General features: G+C 37.8%; 2 protein-coding genes across 2 annotated transcripts in view; both read left to right on the forward strand.

The window, feature by feature from the left end:
* Nucleotides 1-16761, forward strand: LOC113467679. The gene is made up of 3 exons (XM_026824004.1): nt 1-16; nt 119-175; nt 16328-16761. Exons 1-3 carry the CDS (start codon nt 1-3, stop codon nt 16552-16554), a joined length of 300 nt encoding a protein of 99 aa, XP_026679805.1. The 3' UTR covers nt 16555-16761.
* Nucleotides 16591-20189, forward strand: part of LOC103509729 — a 20327-nt gene continuing 16728 nt past the window's right edge. Inside the window, exons 1-2 of the mRNA XM_026824006.1 lie at nt 16591-16596; nt 19933-20168. Coding sequence (XP_026679807.1) covers nt 16591-16596; nt 19933-20168 — 242 coding nt within the window. The remainder of the gene's footprint in view (nt 16597-19932; nt 20169-20189) is intronic.

Consider the following 20189-nt stretch of genomic DNA (forward strand, 5'->3'; position numbering starts at 1 on the left):
ATGGCATTTAGCCAGAGTTTGCAGCGAACAACAAAAGATAACCTTTTTTTTCGAAAGTAATAATAATGAGTTTTTAACATTTATGTTATGACCGAATAATGTTTTTGCGTCAAAGAAGATTCAAGACTGTTACTCAAATATCAAGCGTGTGCCGACACCAACTCGGAAGCTGCGTGTAAGTAGTGCCTTGGAAATTTTAACAAAGGAGGGGTAAAAATGGAAGGCAAAACATTAAAACAAATAAAAAACTACGGGTGAATGACCAACCACTAACCATTGCTGCACTGATCCTACAAAATCATGACCTCAGATGAATCTATGAATATACCTACCTAATCTGTAATCTAAGTAATAATCAGTGAATTAACTAATGGTTAACGCGATAACGGTTAATCTAAATCTGGAATACCACCACCAACGCGGTAAGAAATCCAGCAATAACATTTTGAAAGACAGCCTGACATAAACACAAAATCAATATTTTTTCAAAAGGACACAGATTCGATAAAACATAATTGGGCTTTCTCAGAATAGAATACAACGGTGGGAGTGAAATGACAGGAAGTTTCCTCAATCTGCATACCATACCATCCCTATACTTAGATTCTATTATTAGGAAACACAGGAGCAGAATTATTCAGGGAGTCGATAATTCCAACTATTTTCCCTCTATCTGCAGGTTAATAATTATCGGAACCGTAGGTGGGGGGGGGGTTTAGTCAAAGCTTGCTTATAGATAGCAGAAAATAACTTTGCCGTGGTTCTGGGGAAGTTTCGAGTTTTAATGGAGCATACATAATGTAGAAATCCAGCAATAACATTTTGAAAGACAGCCTGACATAAACACAACATCAATATTATATTTTTTCAAAAGGACACAGATTCGATAAAACATAATTGGGCTTTCTCAGAATAGAATAGAACGGTGGGAGTGAAATGACAGCAAACTAGTCAGGCAGAATAAGAAGAAGGAGGAGGAGGAGGAGGAGGAGGAGGAGGACGACGAGGAAAAAGAGAAACATTGGCAGAATATCTGAGGCTTTTGCAGAAGTGGTTGGCCAGTGGCGGAAATACATTTTGTAGATACATATCCATTTGATTAATCGGAAGCCTTTGTACCTGTAGGCAATTCAACAAGTCTTCAAGAAGTCCGTTAAATCGAGATTTGCAAACTTATAAATGGTAATTTTGTTCTAATGATTGTTACTGTTTGGGCTATGGTATTTCTTCTGTTATTGTTCTGTACAAGTACCACATTTAAATAGGTAATTGTTTCCCTACTTAGTATTTCTTCCAGTACCCAACTACGTTGGTAAGTTGGTAACCCATTAAATTTGTCGTTTTCATTATAAGAGATTCTGGAGATTACTGTTCTTAGGAAGACACAATTTTGGAGACAATCTCCGACTGCGCCACTTATTTCGACTCGACTCACCTTGATAATGACAAGTATTAGACAACGCGTCAAGCATAATATTATTCACATCTCTCTGAAAAGTCTCTCTCCTTTATAATTCCCTTTCCTCAATACCTCTTCCTTCTTTTCTCCCTCCCTAATTTTATTTCCCTCTTTTCATTCCTGTCTCTGTACACCCCACTTTCTCTCTCTTCACCTTTCCTATTGCTCTCTTTCTCTCTCTCTCTCTCTCTCTCTCTCTTCCTCTTCCTCTTCTCTTGCTTGTTCCTGGCTCTCTCAGTCTCATCTCTTCCCTCTTTCTCACTCTTCCTCTTCTTCTCCTATTTTATATCTCCCTCCTATCTTCATCTTCCCTGCTTCTCACTATAAACCCCTTCCATCCTTCGACTTTCCTCGTTTCACTTCCTTTTTGCAGCTCCATCCCTATATCTCTCGCCCTCCCTCTTCTCCTTCTCATTATATTTACCTTATATGTATCTGCCTCTTCCCTTTTCCCTCCATGTCTCTCCTCCCAACCATACTACTCTCCCTTCATCTCTCCCTCCTTCTGCTCCCCTACCTTATTCCCTCTCTCTCTCTCTCTCTCTCCTCCTCCTCCTGTGTGTCTCTCTTATTCTGTATCACATTAATAAGGACGTCACGCAATTCCGTCGGCGAAGAAGAAAAGAGAATACACGAAATCCAAAGATGAGGGAAGAAAAGGGAGGAGCGGGGTTACTCAAAAGTTGGGACAGAACACGGGAAGCGTGGGAGAAGGAAGGGAGGGGTGGTAGCCTGTTTCTCATTAAAGGTATAAAGGACTAATTTGATCAAGACGAAGACTCAGTCACACACACACACAGAAGGAAGAATGTCCTTCTGAGACTCCCATCTAAGACGTGATAACGTGAGACATGCAAATTCGGCTGAATATTAATGAAGGAAGAATGTCCTTCTGAGACTCCCATCTAAGACGTGATAACGTGAGACATGCAAATTCGGCTGAATATTAATTGGTATAAGAGACGACGAAACAGAGGGAAGGAGAGAGGAAAGAAAGAATACAGAAGAGAGGAGCAAAAAGAAAAGAACAGAGGAGAGGAAAAGGAAGGTGAGGATCGTGAGAAAAGGAGAGAGGAGAAGGGGAATGTGGGTGAAAAGAGGTACGTTTGCGAAGTTTCGTCGAAAATTATCACAAAAGGATTAGCTGGAAATCTTGTTTGCCTTCAACTCAAAGGAATCTATTTGTGAATTATTGTGAACACAAAAGATGGTTTTGTTCTCCTCAGCCAGGTTTGTCGTTTTGTCTGACGGTGGCATCTTCCTGGATTCCTTTGGCCTAATACCCACAATAATGTTGGCAACTCCTCGGTGTACTTGTTGATGTCTAAATTGAGCATAGGACTATTGGATCTTCTAAGGGAACATGTTTCTCGAAATGCCTTAGTAGAGGCAGACATACGGTTTTGTATTATATTCCATTCATCAGTTTCTCCGGATGTATTTTCATCACTTGGACCTTTGCCTTTGCAAATAGCCACAATGCTCCTCATGTCAACCTTTCTAACCTAATGAAAAATTACTGCCTTGTACCCTCAGCATACATAGGTAACAAGTATGTATACTATATTTGTATAAGGTAGGTAGTTCAGTGTTTCCATGATGTTCTTTACAGGAGAGTTTTTGTAAAAATATACAGGAGATCTATTTCTTTTGTTTTCCCTCTTGTTCTTTTCTCTTCACAGCTCCCTTCCACCATCATTTTCTTCCCAAATGTCCTTCTCTTTTGTTCTCAGGTACATTTTCTCCGCCATTTTATGTTCCTGCATGTGTTTGAACCAGCTGAATCTCTTATCAAAGAAACACCCAAACTTGATCCTTATCCAAGTGTTTCACAGGATATTGTCAAAGTTGAAACCAGTTGTATGCCCAATAAGAAAGATCAACTGATCCAGTTAGTGGAGCATATTGCCAATACTAAACCGAAGAATCAGGAAAAGGTAACAACAAAGGTAATATTAAAAGTTGGAACGATCTGAACCAGCTGAACCTCTTATCAAAGAAACACCCAAACTTGATCCTTATCCAAGTGTTTCACAGGATATTGTCAACGTTGAAACCAGTTGTATGCCCAATAAGAAAGATCGATTGATCCAGTTAGTGGAGCATATTGCCAATACTAAACCGAAGAATCAGGAAAAGGTAACAACAAAGGTAATATTAAAAGTTGGAACGATAGTATACTATGCGAGTACATAGGAATTAAACTAGCACCAAAGGATATCTGTGCCTCATATCACCAAAGTATGGAAAAGTATGTTACATGTGTAATAGCCAATGGAAAAGCAGAATTTTGAATTAGGGCGAATTAGATCGAAATATGGAATTGTAAATCCTTTTCCATACTTTGGTGTTATAGAGCACTGGGTACGTAGGTGATTATTAGTTTGTCATGCCTACCTGTTGAAAATTCATAGCTAGGATCTATTTAGGTATGAATGGCATTTAAATGGCACACAATCATGAACAAATTTAGAACTGTGGGAAATTTTCACATGAATCGAACGAAGTGTAAGGGACTTTGTTGTGTTTTTTCCCTGCAAATTTATTTCGGGCAATTCATTACCATAAACACGACCTTCATGTACAGACGGCTTGGAAAGTTCGCGAGTTCCTAGACCATTAAGTAAGTAGTAACCTACCTACCTGTACTTACTGACTTATACCTACATTTGCTAATGTTTATTTATGTTCACACAACAAAATGTTGATAATTATAATTATGAATTTATGACCTTTGCGTACATATTACCTACTTTTTATTAACCATCAACCTACCTACCTATGAACCAACTTTTATTATTTTAAATCTTATTTTTTATTACATCAAGGAGCGCCGTAGTTCTCCGCCCCACCAAGTCAAAACAAAAAATCTGGTGTGAACATCACACGATTTTCTATTACACTTGCGGAATACGTATTTGAAAAAATAAATAAAATGAAAATTTTTCTAAGTCCCGAGCCTGAGAAATGCCTTAGTAGAGGCAGACATACGGTTTTGTATTATATTCCATTCATCAGTTTCTCCGGATGTATTTTCATCACTTGGACCTTTGCAAATAGCCACAATGCTCCTCATGTCAACCTTTCTAACCCAATGAAAAATTACTGCCTTGTACCCTCAGCATAGGTAACAAGTATGTATACTATATTTGTATAAGGTAGGTAGTTCAGTGTTTCCATGATGTTCTTTACAGGAGAGTCGGTAAAAATATACAGGAGATCTATTTCTTTTGTTTTCCCTCTTGTTCTTTTCTCTTCACATCTCCCTTCCACCATCATTTTCTTCCCAAATGTCCTTCTCTTTTGTTCTCAGGTACATTTTCTCCGCCATTTTATGTTCCTGCATGTGTTTAGTGATAAACAAAAGGAATTTGTTTACGTACAAGGGAATAATGGTGTAACCCTTGCTTTGTTAGGTTTGGGGTCATTGTCCATTGTAGGAGCTATTAGTATTTTCCACGGTATACCTTTCTACGAGGGCTCTCTTTTAGTTACAATTTTCTTTGTTCTTTTGTGACGGACGGCGGAAATGAGTGACGGACGGGGAAAAAGTTGAAAGAGATTGATGCTAATACGGAAATACAGAGTAAAATGATTCACCGGAATGCGATTTCCGGTGGAACTTGTCGATTTAAATATCATACGTTGCTAGAAAACCCTTTGAAGATATTCTTTTTGTAACATCTCAGTTGTAGGTGTGTAATGAATACCTTGCTTCTCTTGGAGAGAAAGTAAAAACTTTAAAACTTTAAAGGAATTTGAGGTGTTTTTCTCAGACTTCTAATTTTCAACTTTCACCCATTCTTTTTCATAGTCTTCAATTAGCATCAGGTAATACTTATCTTTATCTTCTAAATAATCTAAATTATAGCAGCCGTTTGATCTTTTGCTGGTAATAATACAATCCTTGCACTTTTCTACTGTTTCTGATGGAGTCCCTTTTTCTCTGAGGGCTCTCTTTTAGTTACAATTTTCTTTGTTCTTTTGTGACGGACGGCGGAAACGAGTGAATGACGGGGAAAAAGTTGAAAGAGATTGATGCTAATACGGAAATACGGAGTAAAATGATTCACCGGAATGAGATTTCCGGTGGAACTTGTCGATTTAAATATCATACGTTGCTAGAAAACCCTTTGAAGATATACTTTTTGTAACATCTCAGTTGTTGGTGTGTAATGAATACCTTGCTTCTCTTGGAGAGAAAGTAAAAACTTTAAGGGAATTTGAGGTGTTTTTCTCAGACCTCTAATTTTCAACTTTCACCCATTCTTTTTTATAGTCTTCAATTAGCATCAGGTAATACTTATCATTATCTTCTAAATTATAGCAGCCGTTTGATCTTTTGCTGGTAATAATACAATCCTTGCACTTTTCTACTGTTTCTGATGGAGTCCCTTTTTCTCCTGATTTCGATGTTGCTTGTTGTTTTCAAACAAACTTGTTTCTCTTGTCTTTTGCACGTTATCCTTCTTCTACTTCTCCTTTTCTTCTTTTTGTTCCTCTTATTCTCATTTCGTTTCCTTCTCTCCCTCCTTTTTCTCCTTCTCCTTTCTTCCTCCTCCAGTCTTGGTAATCAAGTCTGAACACGATCTCGATTATATCCATAGGGATTTTGCAGCTGACCATAAAATAAGTTATTTTTTCTTTCTCTTCCTCTTCTTCTTTTTCTCTCTACTTCTTTTCCTTTCTTTTTCGTCTTCTTCGTCCTGTGCTTTGCTTATACTTTCTTTCCTTGCTCTTCGTCTATTTTTTTCTTCTTCTAAGAATAATTTCCTAACTCGAAGCTTACCACTCATTTCATTTCCTTCTCTCCCTCCTTTTTTTCCTTCTTCTTTCTTCCTCCTCCAGTGTTGGTAATCAAGTCTGAACACGATCTCGATTATATCCATAGGGATTTTGCAGCTGACCATAAAATAAGTTATTTTTTCTTTTTCTTCCTCTTCTTCTTTTTCTCTCTACTTCTTTTCCTTTCTTTTTCGTCCTCTCCGTCCTGTGCTTTGCTTATACTTTCTTTCCTTGCTCTTCGTCTATTTTTTTCTTCTTCTAAGAATAATTTCCTAACTCGAAGCTTACCTATTTTCTATTTTTACATCTCTACTCTTTTTTCTCATTTCTTGTTCTGTTTACTTCTTGATATTTCTCTTGTTTCTATCTACCCACTGTAGGTAAACCAGATTCTTTATCTTATTTTTGTCTTTTCTTCATCATCATTTCGTTCTTTCATTATTTTGAGCTTTTCATTATTCACCAAGAAGAATCTCAGACTTTTTGTCTTAGTATCGTCATTGACGTTAAGAAATCAGGAGTTGGAGGGGTTGTTTCTTATAATAATTCCAGATTGTTTACTGACCATCTGACTCAACTCAATGGAGTATTCACCGAAAGTACCTATAACTATTCCGAAATTTCAGCTATCTCCCTTTTTGGAGGTCTTAAATTCGAAAAGGCGTTTCTCTCACTTGACCTCTCCAAAGAATGGACTAGTAACATAAGAAGCCAAAGCATTTGCCTCGTGGCTATTATGATGGCATTTAGCCAGAGTTTGCAGCGAACAACAAAAGATAACCTTTTTTTTCGAAAGTAATAATAATGAGTTTTTAACATTTATGTTATGACCGAATAATGTTTTTGCGTCAAATGCCTCCACGTAGAATAATAGGTAATGGTTATGAACAATTTATAGCCTTTGTAAATTTTAGATACGTTGGTACGTAGGTAACTAGGTATCTATAACAAAGTTTTTCAAGGTGTGTAGGTAGTTTCACTTTTTAGATTTTCTATGTTATTTTTGTACCGATCAGGAGAAAGAGGGAGGACCTATCGAGGTCAGTGAAATGCCATATTCGTCCTTCTTCTTCTCATGTGATGGTACATCAGTAAATGTCCACAAACCAGAATAAGTTCTCTTACCTATAATATTATGTTCTTCAAATTTTACACTTTGTTCTTCAAAGTGGAGTTGGAGCTCTGTCAATTTATTGTTCCAGTTGAAACTTTTCAATAATTTCAATCACAGAAACATTAAATTTGGAGGATTTGCACTTGTCAATTCCGTACAATTGAATGTGTTGATTAATTCAATTTTGATGTCTCTCCTACTTCTTTAAATATTTTCATTATTGAACACTAAATTATTCATGATATTTTTTAACATCTTGATTTGAAGGAACCAAGATATTGCGAACAAAAGACTTGGCGAGTGAAATCCTTTCACTCCTGAAAAATTATACAGATAATACTCGTACCTTAAAGTCACCTCAAACACGAATATGTTTAACTTTTCTTAGATAGGTTTGTAGGTACTTTGTATTATACTGCATTAATGTGGTGAAGAGTTGAATATTAGTATGCCCTTTTACTAGAGGAGCTTTCTAAATCTGTCAAAATACAACTACCGATTTTAAAATGAAAGTACTTTCCACCTCTTGCTAAAGACATGAATCGTTTCATTTGTTGCAACTGGAATTTTCAGTTTGCTTCTGTCCCGAAGTCTTGAAAGGGAGCGATGTTATTTTTCAAAATGCTCAGAAATAATATTCAGATATCTTACTCTGAGAAAGCTTTCCAATTCACAAAACAGTCGAATCAAAAAGTCATTAATCATGAGCGAGCACATTAGGCGTTGATGATTTCATATTTTTCACTAGATTTTTCGCCACATTAAAGACGCGGTTGAAAGACAGGGGGAAGGGAAACTGATTTTTATTTACTTAACTTAGTAAACATGATCCACAGATTTCATGAGTATTAAGACAAGAGCAAAAATAGAGCACTATGAGTATATTTTCAAAGTAAACTAAATTATAAGTGCTTCATCAAATTGTTTTAGTTGTTGAATAACGTCCCCAACACATTTGTAGTATCTTTCAAATGACAATCTTTCGGTATCTGTCAAAAGCTTTTCCCCTGTATCCTCAAAGTTCTTTACAATCTTATCCACCGTTTTCAAAGAATCTCTTTGTTTCTTCACCGAAATTTCCCATGATTTCAAATGCTAGATTTTAAATTAATAAGTGTCTGAAAACATTGACATCCAAAACCTTTAGAAAGAAGGTATTTCAGAAGAAGCTTTGAACAGTCTAAACCCTAATCTCATCTGCCACGTCAATACTTCGTACGTAATGTTACAAGTGCAAGCTCTCATGTTGAAAATGTAAAAGGAAGGAAAGAAAAATACACCGTCAACACATTGTCAGAGAGATGTAGAGAAAGGGAGGAAGAGAGAGAAAGGGAAGGAGGGAGAGAGTGAGAACACATCGGTGAAAACAGAAACCGACAGAGAGACGAAACTATAATATAACGATCTAATGACGGAGAAAAAGCGGGATGAAAAAACCATCAGACAAAGAAGAAAGTAGAAAATGGAGAAGAAGAGAAGCAAAGAATTGTAGAGGAGCTCAATGACAAGATATTTGATTTCAAGTAGAATATAGGATATTGTACTCAAGTATAATGTTCGTAGGATAAGACGTCAGAGTGTCACCAGTGACGATTCTAAAGAATATGTGGGAGCTTGATGAGTAAGATCTACAGATTCTCTTACTGTTGCACATTGGCTTTGAAAGTAATCTCGTACATTTTCTACAATTCTTTCTATGAATCAGGAGGAGAAGTTGCAGCAGAATAGGAGAAGGAGGGGAAATTCGAGAGTTGAAGAGGAGAGGGGAAGGGAAGGCGTTGCATATAATGAGTTGAAACGGTAGGATGAAAGTTGAGGTAGGTTTGGAAGGGGGAGGGGGGGGGGGTTTCCCTCCTCCTATCCGTGATGGTTAGCTGTATAGGTACCTACCTCCACAATTACATATTTATTTCACCTTAGAACAGCTGACCTTTTCTAAGTACCTAAATTTGGGTTCATTCATTCTTCCATTGCAAAGAGGAGAGGGGAAGGGAAGGCGTTGCATAATTATAATGAGTTGAAACGGTAGGATGAAAGTTGAGGTGGGTTTTGAAGGGGGAGGGGGGGGGATTTTCCTCCTCCTATCCAGTATAGAATAGAAGGGGGGGAAATTATAACAGAAAGAAGGGGAAAAGGCAGATGAGAGTGTAATAGGAGAAAAGGGGAGTCTAGTGATAGGTTTCTGTTGGAGAAGAGGAGCGGGAGAGGTAGGTTAAAGTGAAATAGAATAGAAGAGGGGATATTATTGTACCGGGAAAGGAGGGGAAGAAAGATGAGATATGGGATAGGAGAAATAAAAAATAACTTTTGAGGAGGGAGCGAGGCCCGTGAGGAGTAGGGCGAAAAAGAGAGAGAGAAAGGGAGAGAGAGAGAGAGAGAGCGAAAGAGAGAGTGGTATTAGAATAGGAAGTTGAGAAAAGAGAGGAGAGGAGAGGAATGTTAGAAATCTTTAAGATCACGCTTACCCCCATGCACCCCTGTTTCCCTCTATGTCCTCTCAAATTACACTCCCTTCCGGCCTGTCCCCTTGTGCATCCCCCCTGCCAACCTTTTCTCCCGCCTACTCCCCTCCTTATCCTCTCCACCCCTACTCATAAGTATGCACTCATATTATGCACTGCACACCCTCACTGCACTCTTCACTACACTGCACATTTCTGCATATTGCATGATAATCCTTTACCTTACGCAATACACGGTAGAAATTACCACCCCTTCCTTTATCTCCACTTCCTCTTTTGTGTATAGGAAATTCCCCCTCCTCTCTCTCTCTCTCTTCTTCTTCTTCTTCTTCTTCTTCTTCTTCTTCTTCTTCTTCTCCTCCTCCTCTTTTGTAAACTTCCTACAACAATCTGTACCTTTTATCTGCATTTTTCCCGCTCTCCCTCACCCTTACCTATCTGTTCCCTAGAACTGCATTTGTCCTCTCTCAACTTTCTATCCCTTTCTTTTCCTTCTTCTTCTCTCCTCTATCATCTCTCTCTCCCTCTCTCTCTCTCTCTCTTTCCCTCTAGATTTAAAAGGAAATGCATTGTTCTAATAAAAATCATGATCTCTTCTCTCTCTCTATTCCTTCGAGTGGCCTTTCTAATATTTCCTTCTCTTTCCCTCCTCCCTCCCTTCCTTTTCCTTCCTCTTCTCCTCCTTCTTCCTCTTTGATGAGGTTTCACTTCTTCTATTTTCTTACTATGCGAGTACATAGGAATTAAACAAGCACCAAAGGATATCTGGGTACGTAGGTGATTATTAGTTTGTCATGCCTACCTGTTGAAAATTCATAGCTAGGATCTATTTAGGTATGAATGGCATTTAAATGGCACACAATCATGAACAAATTTAGAACTGTGGGAAATTTTCACATGAATCATACGAAGTGTCGACCAATACTTAAACATAATATGGTATATTTCGACTAGGATTCGATCCCAAGACCTCCTGTTCACCTTCTATTCTTACTTAAATTTGAACCACCGTCCTCAGGTGAAACCCACTCCATCACACGTACTGACGGCTAACTACCAGGCCAAGAAATCCGAATTCTCTCTCATCCTGGTGCCAAGTCTGAACCAATCTGTCTTCTCCGGTCTACTCCCTGTACTCACCCAAGTGAGTGAGTACGAGGACGTTCCGCTTGCTCAGAAATACGTCAAGAAAATCACCTCCTCGCCTTATTTCAAACATCTGAGGAAAATCTCATGCGTGACCTATACATGGACGTGACGTCATCATTTGGACTTGTAAACATGAAATTGTAGAAATATAAATCATGAGAATTTTACCTTGAAATGATTGTCATAGGGACGTTTTTCCTTGAAATGTCCACAACAGATTTTTAGCCTGATAGGTAAAAGTGATTCTTTGAAACCTGAAATGTATTAGGTACATACCTTTGTATACTAGTATTACTAGTAGGTAGGTACTCTTAGAAACCGGTTTTATTTACCAACTTACTCTTACCATTGTACGTCAAAAACTTCAACCATTGCATATTGTAACATACCAAGAATACCTCTAGGCATAGATCTAGATATCTATTCCATCTTACCTCTCTTCTAAGAAATCTAGAGGGAATATCTTCATAATATGAAATATCTTGTGTACACATACAATATTATACTGCAGGTGCATGCACTTACATTGAATGAGGGGGAAAAGTGCACTTTTTTAGGGGTGCATCCCCCCTAACCTCTCTCTCTCTCTCACGTTTCTGCCATCCTATCATTTTCTTTCTCCTTCATAATGAAAAGTGCACTCATCTCTCCATCTCTGTCTTTCTCCATTTTCCCCTGTCGTTAAAACTTGAGGTAATTATGTGAAGAGCTCTCTCTCTCCCTCCCTCTCCCCCCTCTTTCTCTCTCCCTCTCTCTCTCTCTCTCTCAATCTCTCTCTCTCTCATTTTCTTCATTGCCATCTGTCACACATGCTACTTCACACATTCTTTATTTTCCTCACATTTTTACTTTCCTTATCCTATAGGTAGACTTGCCAAATATCCAAAATGTCGATTCGGGACGCGAATCCGCGAACATAATTGCCAAATCCGCGAACATAATAGCAAAATCCTCGAACAAAATCGCCAAATCCGCGACCATAATCGCCAAATCCGCGAACAAAATCGCCAAATCCGCGAACAAAATCGCCAAATCCGCGAACAAAATCGCCAAATCCGCGAACAAAATCGCCAAATCCGCGAACAAAATCGCCAAATCCGCGAACAAAATCGCCAAATCCGCGAACAAAATCGCCAAATCCGCGAACAAAATCGCCAAATCCGCGAACAAAATCGCCAAATCCGCGAACAAAATCGCCAAATCCGCGAACATGGCTGGCATCTACTATAACTTCTTCCATTGAAAGTCAAAAGATATTTTTGGTCTATAAATTTGGGACTTTTGGCACATCCACTGACTGACAAAGCTTCTGATTCATTTCAGTCAAACCTTCCTAAAGGACGAAAACCAAGTACCTAGATGGCTAGATCTATTTTACGTTGATTTGGGAAATTTGACATCTCCACTGACGATAATATTTAAAGTTTTAAAGCATCGATTCCAGCAATTAGACGGGAATTTTGAGACATCCACGGAAAATGATTAACTTTTCATTTTCAGTCTTAATACTCCGGACTTTTCCGTTCTATTCGGAACTTTTCAGTCCTATTCGTAATATTCGGGACTTTCCCGTCCTACTCGGGACTTTTTAGTCCTCTCTGTTTCCTTACCACTCCACTGGACGGAATAATAATAATGCACTAATTGAAAATCAATACTGGAAAACCATTCGTACGTTGCTATCTTTGTACCTCTTCATTACCTTTCTTGAACTTGTACCTCTTCATTGTGTATTTTCTCCTTCTTTTTTCCCCCCCTTCTTCTTCTTCTTTGTACATATTCCTTTTCGAACTTACTTGTGAGTAGTATTTATAGATCCTTTTGTTTGGACCATCTCTTTCTTTCTATTTTACCTCCTCATCCTCCTCCTTCTTCTTCTCTCTCTTTCGTTCTCTTTCTCTATTGCCTCTGTCACTCTCTCTACTTTTTTTTTATCTTTCCTCTTCCTTTCCCTTGATTTTCTCCCTCTCTCCTTACTCTTCTTCCCTCTTCTTTTTCTCCTCTTCTTCATCTTCGCATCTCGCTCCTCCTCCTCCTCCTCTTCCTCCTCCATTAAAAAGCTGAAGAACAGTTCATTTCTTTCATCATTAAAAGTCGTTGAAGAGGGGGCGGGGTCACAAAAACAAGAGAGAAGATAGGAGGGAGGGGGGGATTAAAAATGCATTTTATCAAGGACTATGGAAGCGGTGGAAGGGGGGTGGGAGTCGAAAGGTGTGGGGAGAGGGGAGAGTTCTCCGCCAAGTCAATGTGATATCTTGGGGTGGAGGGGAGAGAAGCCAAATAGGTATGAGTCAGAGAAGAAGAAGTTAGGAGGGGTGGCAAACATGAGTAGGAGGAGAAAAAATAGGGGAAAAGGCCCAAATATGGGTAGGAGAAGAAAAAATAGGGGGAGGGGATCAAATATGGGAAGGAAAAGGAGACTGAGGAATAAGGGGGAAGAGGGGTTGATTAATGACTTTCCAATATAATTGTTGTTAACGCTGCGGAGGTTTGGTCCCCTCCAACCATTAGTGGAGATGTGAAACTGTCTAGTAATCTATACCTGGCTTTCTTCCAAAACAGTTCTGTGCTTTCTCTTCCTCTCTCATCTTTCCTTTATTTTTCTCTCAACATTCAATTCTTGTCACAATCCTTGTCAATATTTTCTTCTTTCTGCTTTGTGCTCTTCTTGCCTTTTGTGCTTTCATCTTGTCCTTTGCCTGTGTTGTTCACGTTATTAGTGTTGAGTATTGTTTTGTTTAATCCCGTTGTATTTTATGAGTCGCTTCAGAGGATGAGAGGTTTCATTACATTCATTGGTGTGGACTACATTGTCGTTGGTTTCAGGATATAAATTATTGTCTTCGGATACTCCTCTTCTCTCTCCGAACTTTATGGAAGACATTGTTCTTTTTCCCTGTTTTTGTAGTATTCACAACGTCACATGGAACTTTTGTATTTATGGGTAGATAGTTTTTTATCATGATTATTTCTTTCTTTTTTTCCTTTTCTTTTATAAATGACTTTGGACGCCATGATAATGACGCTCACAACATTGGGGACATGGTCAAATAAAGAAACAGGGGCAAACCAACGTTCAAACATTGTTTAATAACGAAATATCGTGCTTGAGGGTGAAAAGTTGAGAGTGCTGTCAAAAACTTCATTAGGGACACAAATAATTAAACTATTTTTTCTTTTATAAATGACTTTGGACGCCATGATAATGATGCTCACAACATTGGGGACATGGTCAAATAAAGAAACAGGGGCAAACGGCAAACCAACGTTCAAAAAATTGTTTAATAACGAAATATCGTGCTTGAGGGTGAAAAGTTGAGAGTGCTGTCAAAAACTTCATTAGGGACACAAATAATTAAACTATTTTCAAAGTATTTTGAATTTCTCTAGCTTTGAAAAAAAGGAGTAATTTAAACTAAGCATGCCATCAGGTCGTTAAGGCGTTTTTGGAGGGCAACTGTGACACTTGACTAATTGTTGCGTCAGACTGGGTGAGGAATAATTTGGGGAGTGTGAGATAGAGTGCAGGAAATTCTTAATTTATACTGATACTTTTGTGATGGTTAGCTGTATAGGTACCTACCTCCACAATTACATATTTATTTCACCTTAGAACAGCTGACCTTTTCTAAGTACCTAAATTTGGGTTCATTCATTCTTCCATTGCACCATTACTCTTGCTCTACTTTTGACGTTGAACCTCCTCGATTAATATTGAGCATGCTTGCTTGCTGCACTCAAGAATGTTGGCTTGAAATTATTCGTAAATTCTTGGCCTTTCGGAGCTTCGGATCTATTCTGTCTTAGATTTTCAAAAAAGATCTCAGTAGTATCTGCCTTTCCAGTCTATTTATTTTATTTCTCCTTTTACAAGTTTTTAACTATGTTAATTTTTGTGGTGAAATTCGCTCTCTTGTTTTCCATTTTCATTATATATTGGTTGTCAGAAGTTCAGGTCAAAGACAAGAAAATCAATTTTAAAATCAACATGAATTTGTTGCGGGATAAGTTTGAACTGCCTTGTGAGTTGGTGACCAATTTATTCTCTAGTAAAGGTTTGTAGCTTCTATTTACTAATTCAAGTTAGATAGGTGGATAGTTGGATACTTATAACTTATAAGATATCTGATCTTTTTCACAATCAACAAAATACTTTCGCATTTTCTGCTGAAGTAATAGAGGTGTTCAATTTGGTAGAATAGAATAGATCTCAAAAAAGTATAGGTATACCTAAATGGTTATTATTCCTTGTAGAAAAATCAACTTATGATGGATACCATCAAGCGCCTCAAGACGTGTCTCAAATGGAATACTTTGGCGATTTGACTAACATGGATTATTTGCTGACCAGAACAGTTGAACCAGCTGAATCTCTTATCAAAGAAACACCCAAACTTGATCCTTATCCAAGTGTTTCACAGGATATTGTCAAAGTTGAAACCAGTTGTATGCCCAATAAGAAAGATCAACTGATCCAGTTAGTGGAGCATATTGCCAATACTAAACCGAAGAATCAGGAAAAGGTAACAACAAAGGTAATATTAAAAGTTGGAACGATAGTATACTATGCGAGTACATAGGAATTAAACTAGCACCAAAGGATATCTGTGCCTCATATCACCAAAGTATGGAAAAGTATGTTACATGTGTAATAGCCAATGGAAAAGCAGAATTTTGAATTAGGGCGAATTAGATCGAAATATGGAATTGTAAATCCTTTTCCATACTTTGGTGTTATAGAGCACTGGGTACGTAGGTGATTATTAGTTTGTCATGCCTACCTGTTGAAAATTCATAGCTAGGATCTATTTAGGTATGAATGGCATTTAAATGGCACACAATCATGAACAAATTTAGAACTGTGGGAAATTTTCACATGAATCATACGAAGTGTAAGGGACTTTGTTGTATTTTTTCCCTGCAAATTTATTTCGGGCAATTCATTACCATAAACACGACCTTCATGTACAGACGGCTTGGAAAGTTCGCGAGTTCCTATTTGTGAATAAAAGCTAGATGATATCCCTATTCATAAACGACATAACTGTAACTACTCTTTTTATGAAAGACCATTATGTTGTATGTACTCGTGAATGTAGGAGTGCACTGTGTAGTTGCACAGGCGGGTAGTAATATTATTAGACCAACCTCAGTGGTGTAGTTGTTACTGCGGTACTTTGTGCCTACCTGAAGGTAGTTGGTGACGTCCCTGACGGTATCTCAAAGTTTGTAACTTTAATGGGTTCAGTGGTTTGTTGCGTTAGGAACTGGTTCATTCACCGTCCAAAGGCCGAAAAAATCTTCAAAAAGTTCAAAGTCCTCACAAATTTCAGCACCGTTTTGACTTTCTGATTTCAGCCGAGGAGCTTATCTGTCTCGCTAACTGGAAGGACGGCTCGACGCGCTATCTGGTGGGAAGACTGGAACACTCGAGGGCCACTTCTGAAGAGGATAGGTACCGGTGTTTTGTATACGAGAAGAAGGGGCACAAGTATGAGATAGCCATGTCTGGGGATGCTACGTGTAGTGGCATTTCGTCACCCACTGAGGGATCTCGAACGATAACGCTGTCGAAAGGTAAGTGAGATTTGTCGGGTTTGACACCTATCTTTTGTAATAAGATGATGGTATGTATGTACTTTCCTACCTGCAAAAAATGCTATCAGATCATCTTTTATCTGTTGAAAATATTGAAATCCTTACGTATAATATTAGAGAGTAAAAATCCTTGAACTCCTTCTTTTTACAAATTTGTTTGAAGTTAATTTTACCATCATGCACCTGTTTACTGACCATCTGACTCAACTCAATGGAGTATTCACCGAAAGTACCTATAACTATTCCGAAATTTCATTTACTGACCTTCTGACTCAACTCAATAGAGTATTCACCGAAAGTACCTATAACTATTCCGAAATTTTAGCTATCTCCCTTTTTGGAGGTCTTAAATTCGAAAAGGCGTTTCTCTCACTTGACCTCTCCAAAGAATGGACTAGTAACATAAGAAGCGGAAATCCAGCAATAACATTTTGAAAGACAGCCTGACATAAACACAACATCAATATTTTTTCAAAAGGACACAGATTCGATAAAACATAATTGGGCTTTCTCAGAATAGAATACAACGGTGGGAGTGAAATGACAGCAAACTAGTCAGGCAGAATAAGAAGGAGGAGGAGGACGAGGGGAAAGAGAAACATTGGCAGAATATCTGAGGCTTTTGCAGAAGTGGTTGGCCAGTGGCGGAAATACATTTTGTAGATATATATCCATTTCATGAATCGGAAGCCTCTGTACCTGTAGGCAATTCAACAAGTCTTCAAGAAGTCCGTTAAATCAAGATTTGCAAACATATAAATGCAAACATATGCAAATATATAATTTTGATCTAATGATTGTTACTGTTTGGGCTATGGTATTTCTTCTGTTATTGTTCTGTACAAGTACCACATTTAAATAGGTAATTGTTTCCCTATTGCGTCAAATGCCTCCACGTAGAATAATAGGTAATGGTTATGAACAATTTATAGCCTTTGTAAATTTTAGATACGTTGGTACGTAGGTAACTAGGTATCTATAACAAAGTTTTTCAAGGTGTGTAGGTAGTTTCACTTTTTAGACTGCGTCAAATGCCTCCACGTAGAATAATAGGTAATGGTTATGAACAATTTATAGCATTTGTAAATTTTAGATACGTTGGTACGTAGGTAACTAGGTATCTATAACAAAGTTTTTCAAGGTGTGTAGGTAGTTTCACTTTTTAGATTTTCTATGTTATTTTTGTACCGATCAGGAGAAAGAGGGAGGACCTATCGAGGTCAGTGAAATGCCATATTCGTCCTTCTTCTTCTCATGTGATGGTACATCAGTAAATGCCCACAAACCAGAATAAGTTCTCTTATATGTTCTTCAAATTTTACACTTTGTTCTTCAAAGTTCAAAGTGGAGTTGGAGCTCTGTCAATTTATTGTTCCAGTTGAAACTTTTCAATAATTTCTATCACAGAAGCATTAAATTTGGAGTATTTGCACTTGTCAATTCCGTACAATTGAATGTGTTGATTAGTTCAATTTTGATGTCTCTCCTACTTCTTTAAATATTTTCATTATTGAACACTAAATTATTCATGATATTTTTTAACATCTTGATTTGAAGGAACCAAGATATTGCGAACAAAAGACTTGGCGAGTGAAATCCTTTCACTCCTGAAAAATTATACAGATAATACTCGTACCTTAAAGTCACCTCAAACACGAATATGTTTAACTTTTCTTAGATAGGTTTGTAGGTACTTTGTATTATACTGCATTAATGTGGTGAAGAGTTGAATATTAGTATGCCCTTTTACTAGAGGAGCTTTCTAAATCTGTCAAAATACAACTACCGATTTTAAAATGAAAGTACTTTCCACCTCTTGCTAAAGACATGAATCGTTTCATTTGTTGCAACTGGAATTTTCAGTTTGCTTCTGTCCCGAAGTCTTGAAAGGGAGCGATGTTATTTTTCAAAATGCTCAGAAATAATATTCAGATATCTTACTCTGAGAAAGCTTTCCAATTCACAAAACAGTCGAATCAAAAAGTCATTAATCATGAGCGAGCACATTAGGCGTTGATGATTTCATATTTTTCACTAGATTTTTCGCCACATTAAAGACGCGGTTGAAAGACAGGGGGAAGGGAAACTGATTTTTATTTACTTAACTTAGTAAACATGATCCACAGATTTCATGAGTATTAAGACAAGAGCAAAAATAGAGCACTATGAGTATATTTTCAAAGTAAACTAAATTATAAGTGCTTCATCAAATTGTTTTAGTTGTTGAATAACGTCCCCAACACATTTGTAGTATCTTTCAAATGACAATCTTTCGGTTTAATTTAGTAAACGTGATCCAGATTTCATGAGTATTAAGACAAGAGCAAAAATAGAGCACTATGAGTATATTTTCAAAGTAATGTAAATTATAAGTGCTTCATCAAATTGTTTTAGTTGTTGAATAACGTCCCCAACACATTTGTAGTATCTTTCAAATGACAATCTTTCGGTATCTGTCAAAAGCTTTTCCCCTGTCTCCTCAAAGTTCTTTACAATCTTATCCACCGTTGTCAAAGAATCTCTTTGTTTCTTCACCGAAATTTCCCATGATTTCAAATGTTAGATTTTAAATTAATAAGTGTCTGAAAACATTGACATCCAAAACCTTTAGAAAGAAGGTATTTCCATCTTTCAGAAGAAGCTTTGAACAGTCTCAACCCTAATCTCATCTACCACGTCAATACTTCGTACGTAATGTTACAAGTGCAAGCTCTCATGTTGAAAATGTAAAAGGAAGGAAAGAAAAATACACCGTCAACAAGAAAGAATACAGAAGAGAGGAGCAAAAAGAAAAGAACAGAGGAGAGGAAAAGGAAGGTGAGGATCGTGAGAAAAGGAGAGAGGAGAAGGGGAATGTGGGTGAAAAGAGGTACGGGAAAGAATACAGAAGAGAGGAGCAGAAAGAAAAGAACAGAGGAGAGGAAAAGGAAGGTGAGGATCGTGAGAAAAGGAGAGAGGAGAAGGGGAATGTGGGTGAAAAGAGGTACGGTAACCTATATACCTACCTGTACTTACTGACTTAAACCTACATTTGCTTAATGTTTATTTATGTTCACACAACAAAATGTTGATAATTATAATTATGAATTTATGACCTTTGCGTAGGTACCTATTACCTACTTTTTATTAACCATCAACCTACCTACCTACATAATACGAACCAACTTTTCTTATTTTAAATCTTATTTTTTATTACATCAAGGAGCGCCGTAGTTCTCCACCCCACCAAGTCAAAACAAAAAGTCAGATCGGCCAATACCTACTTAAACATAATCATGGTACCTATATTTCGACTAGGATTCGATCCCAGGACCTCCTGTTCACCTTCTATTCTTAGGTACTTAAATTTGAACCACCGTCCTCAGGTGAAACCCACTCCATCACACGTACTGACGGCTAACTACCAGGCCAAAAAATCCGAATTCTCTCTCATCCTGGTGCCAAGTCTGAACCAATCTGTCTTCTCCGGTCTGCTCCCTGTACTCACCCAAGTGAGTGAGTACGAGGACGTTCCGCTTGCTCAGAAATACCTCAAGAAAATCACCTCCTCGCCTTATTTCAAACATCTGAGGAAAATCTCATGCGTGACCTATACATGGACGTGACGTCATCATTTGGACTT

The sequence above is a fragment of the Diaphorina citri genome, unplaced genomic scaffold, assembly GCF_000475195.1.
Source record: "Diaphorina citri unplaced genomic scaffold, Diaci psyllid genome assembly version 1.1 scaffold523, whole genome shotgun sequence".
NCBI classification, from domain to species: Eukaryota; Metazoa; Arthropoda; class Insecta; order Hemiptera; family Psyllidae; genus Diaphorina; species Diaphorina citri.

Coding starts and splice junctions, on each gene's coding strand:
- LOC113467679 (XM_026824004.1), top strand. Junction 176..16,327: donor CACCAACTCGGAAGCTGCGT/GTAAGTAGTGCC, acceptor TTCTGATTTCAG/CCGAGGAGCTTATCTGTCTC.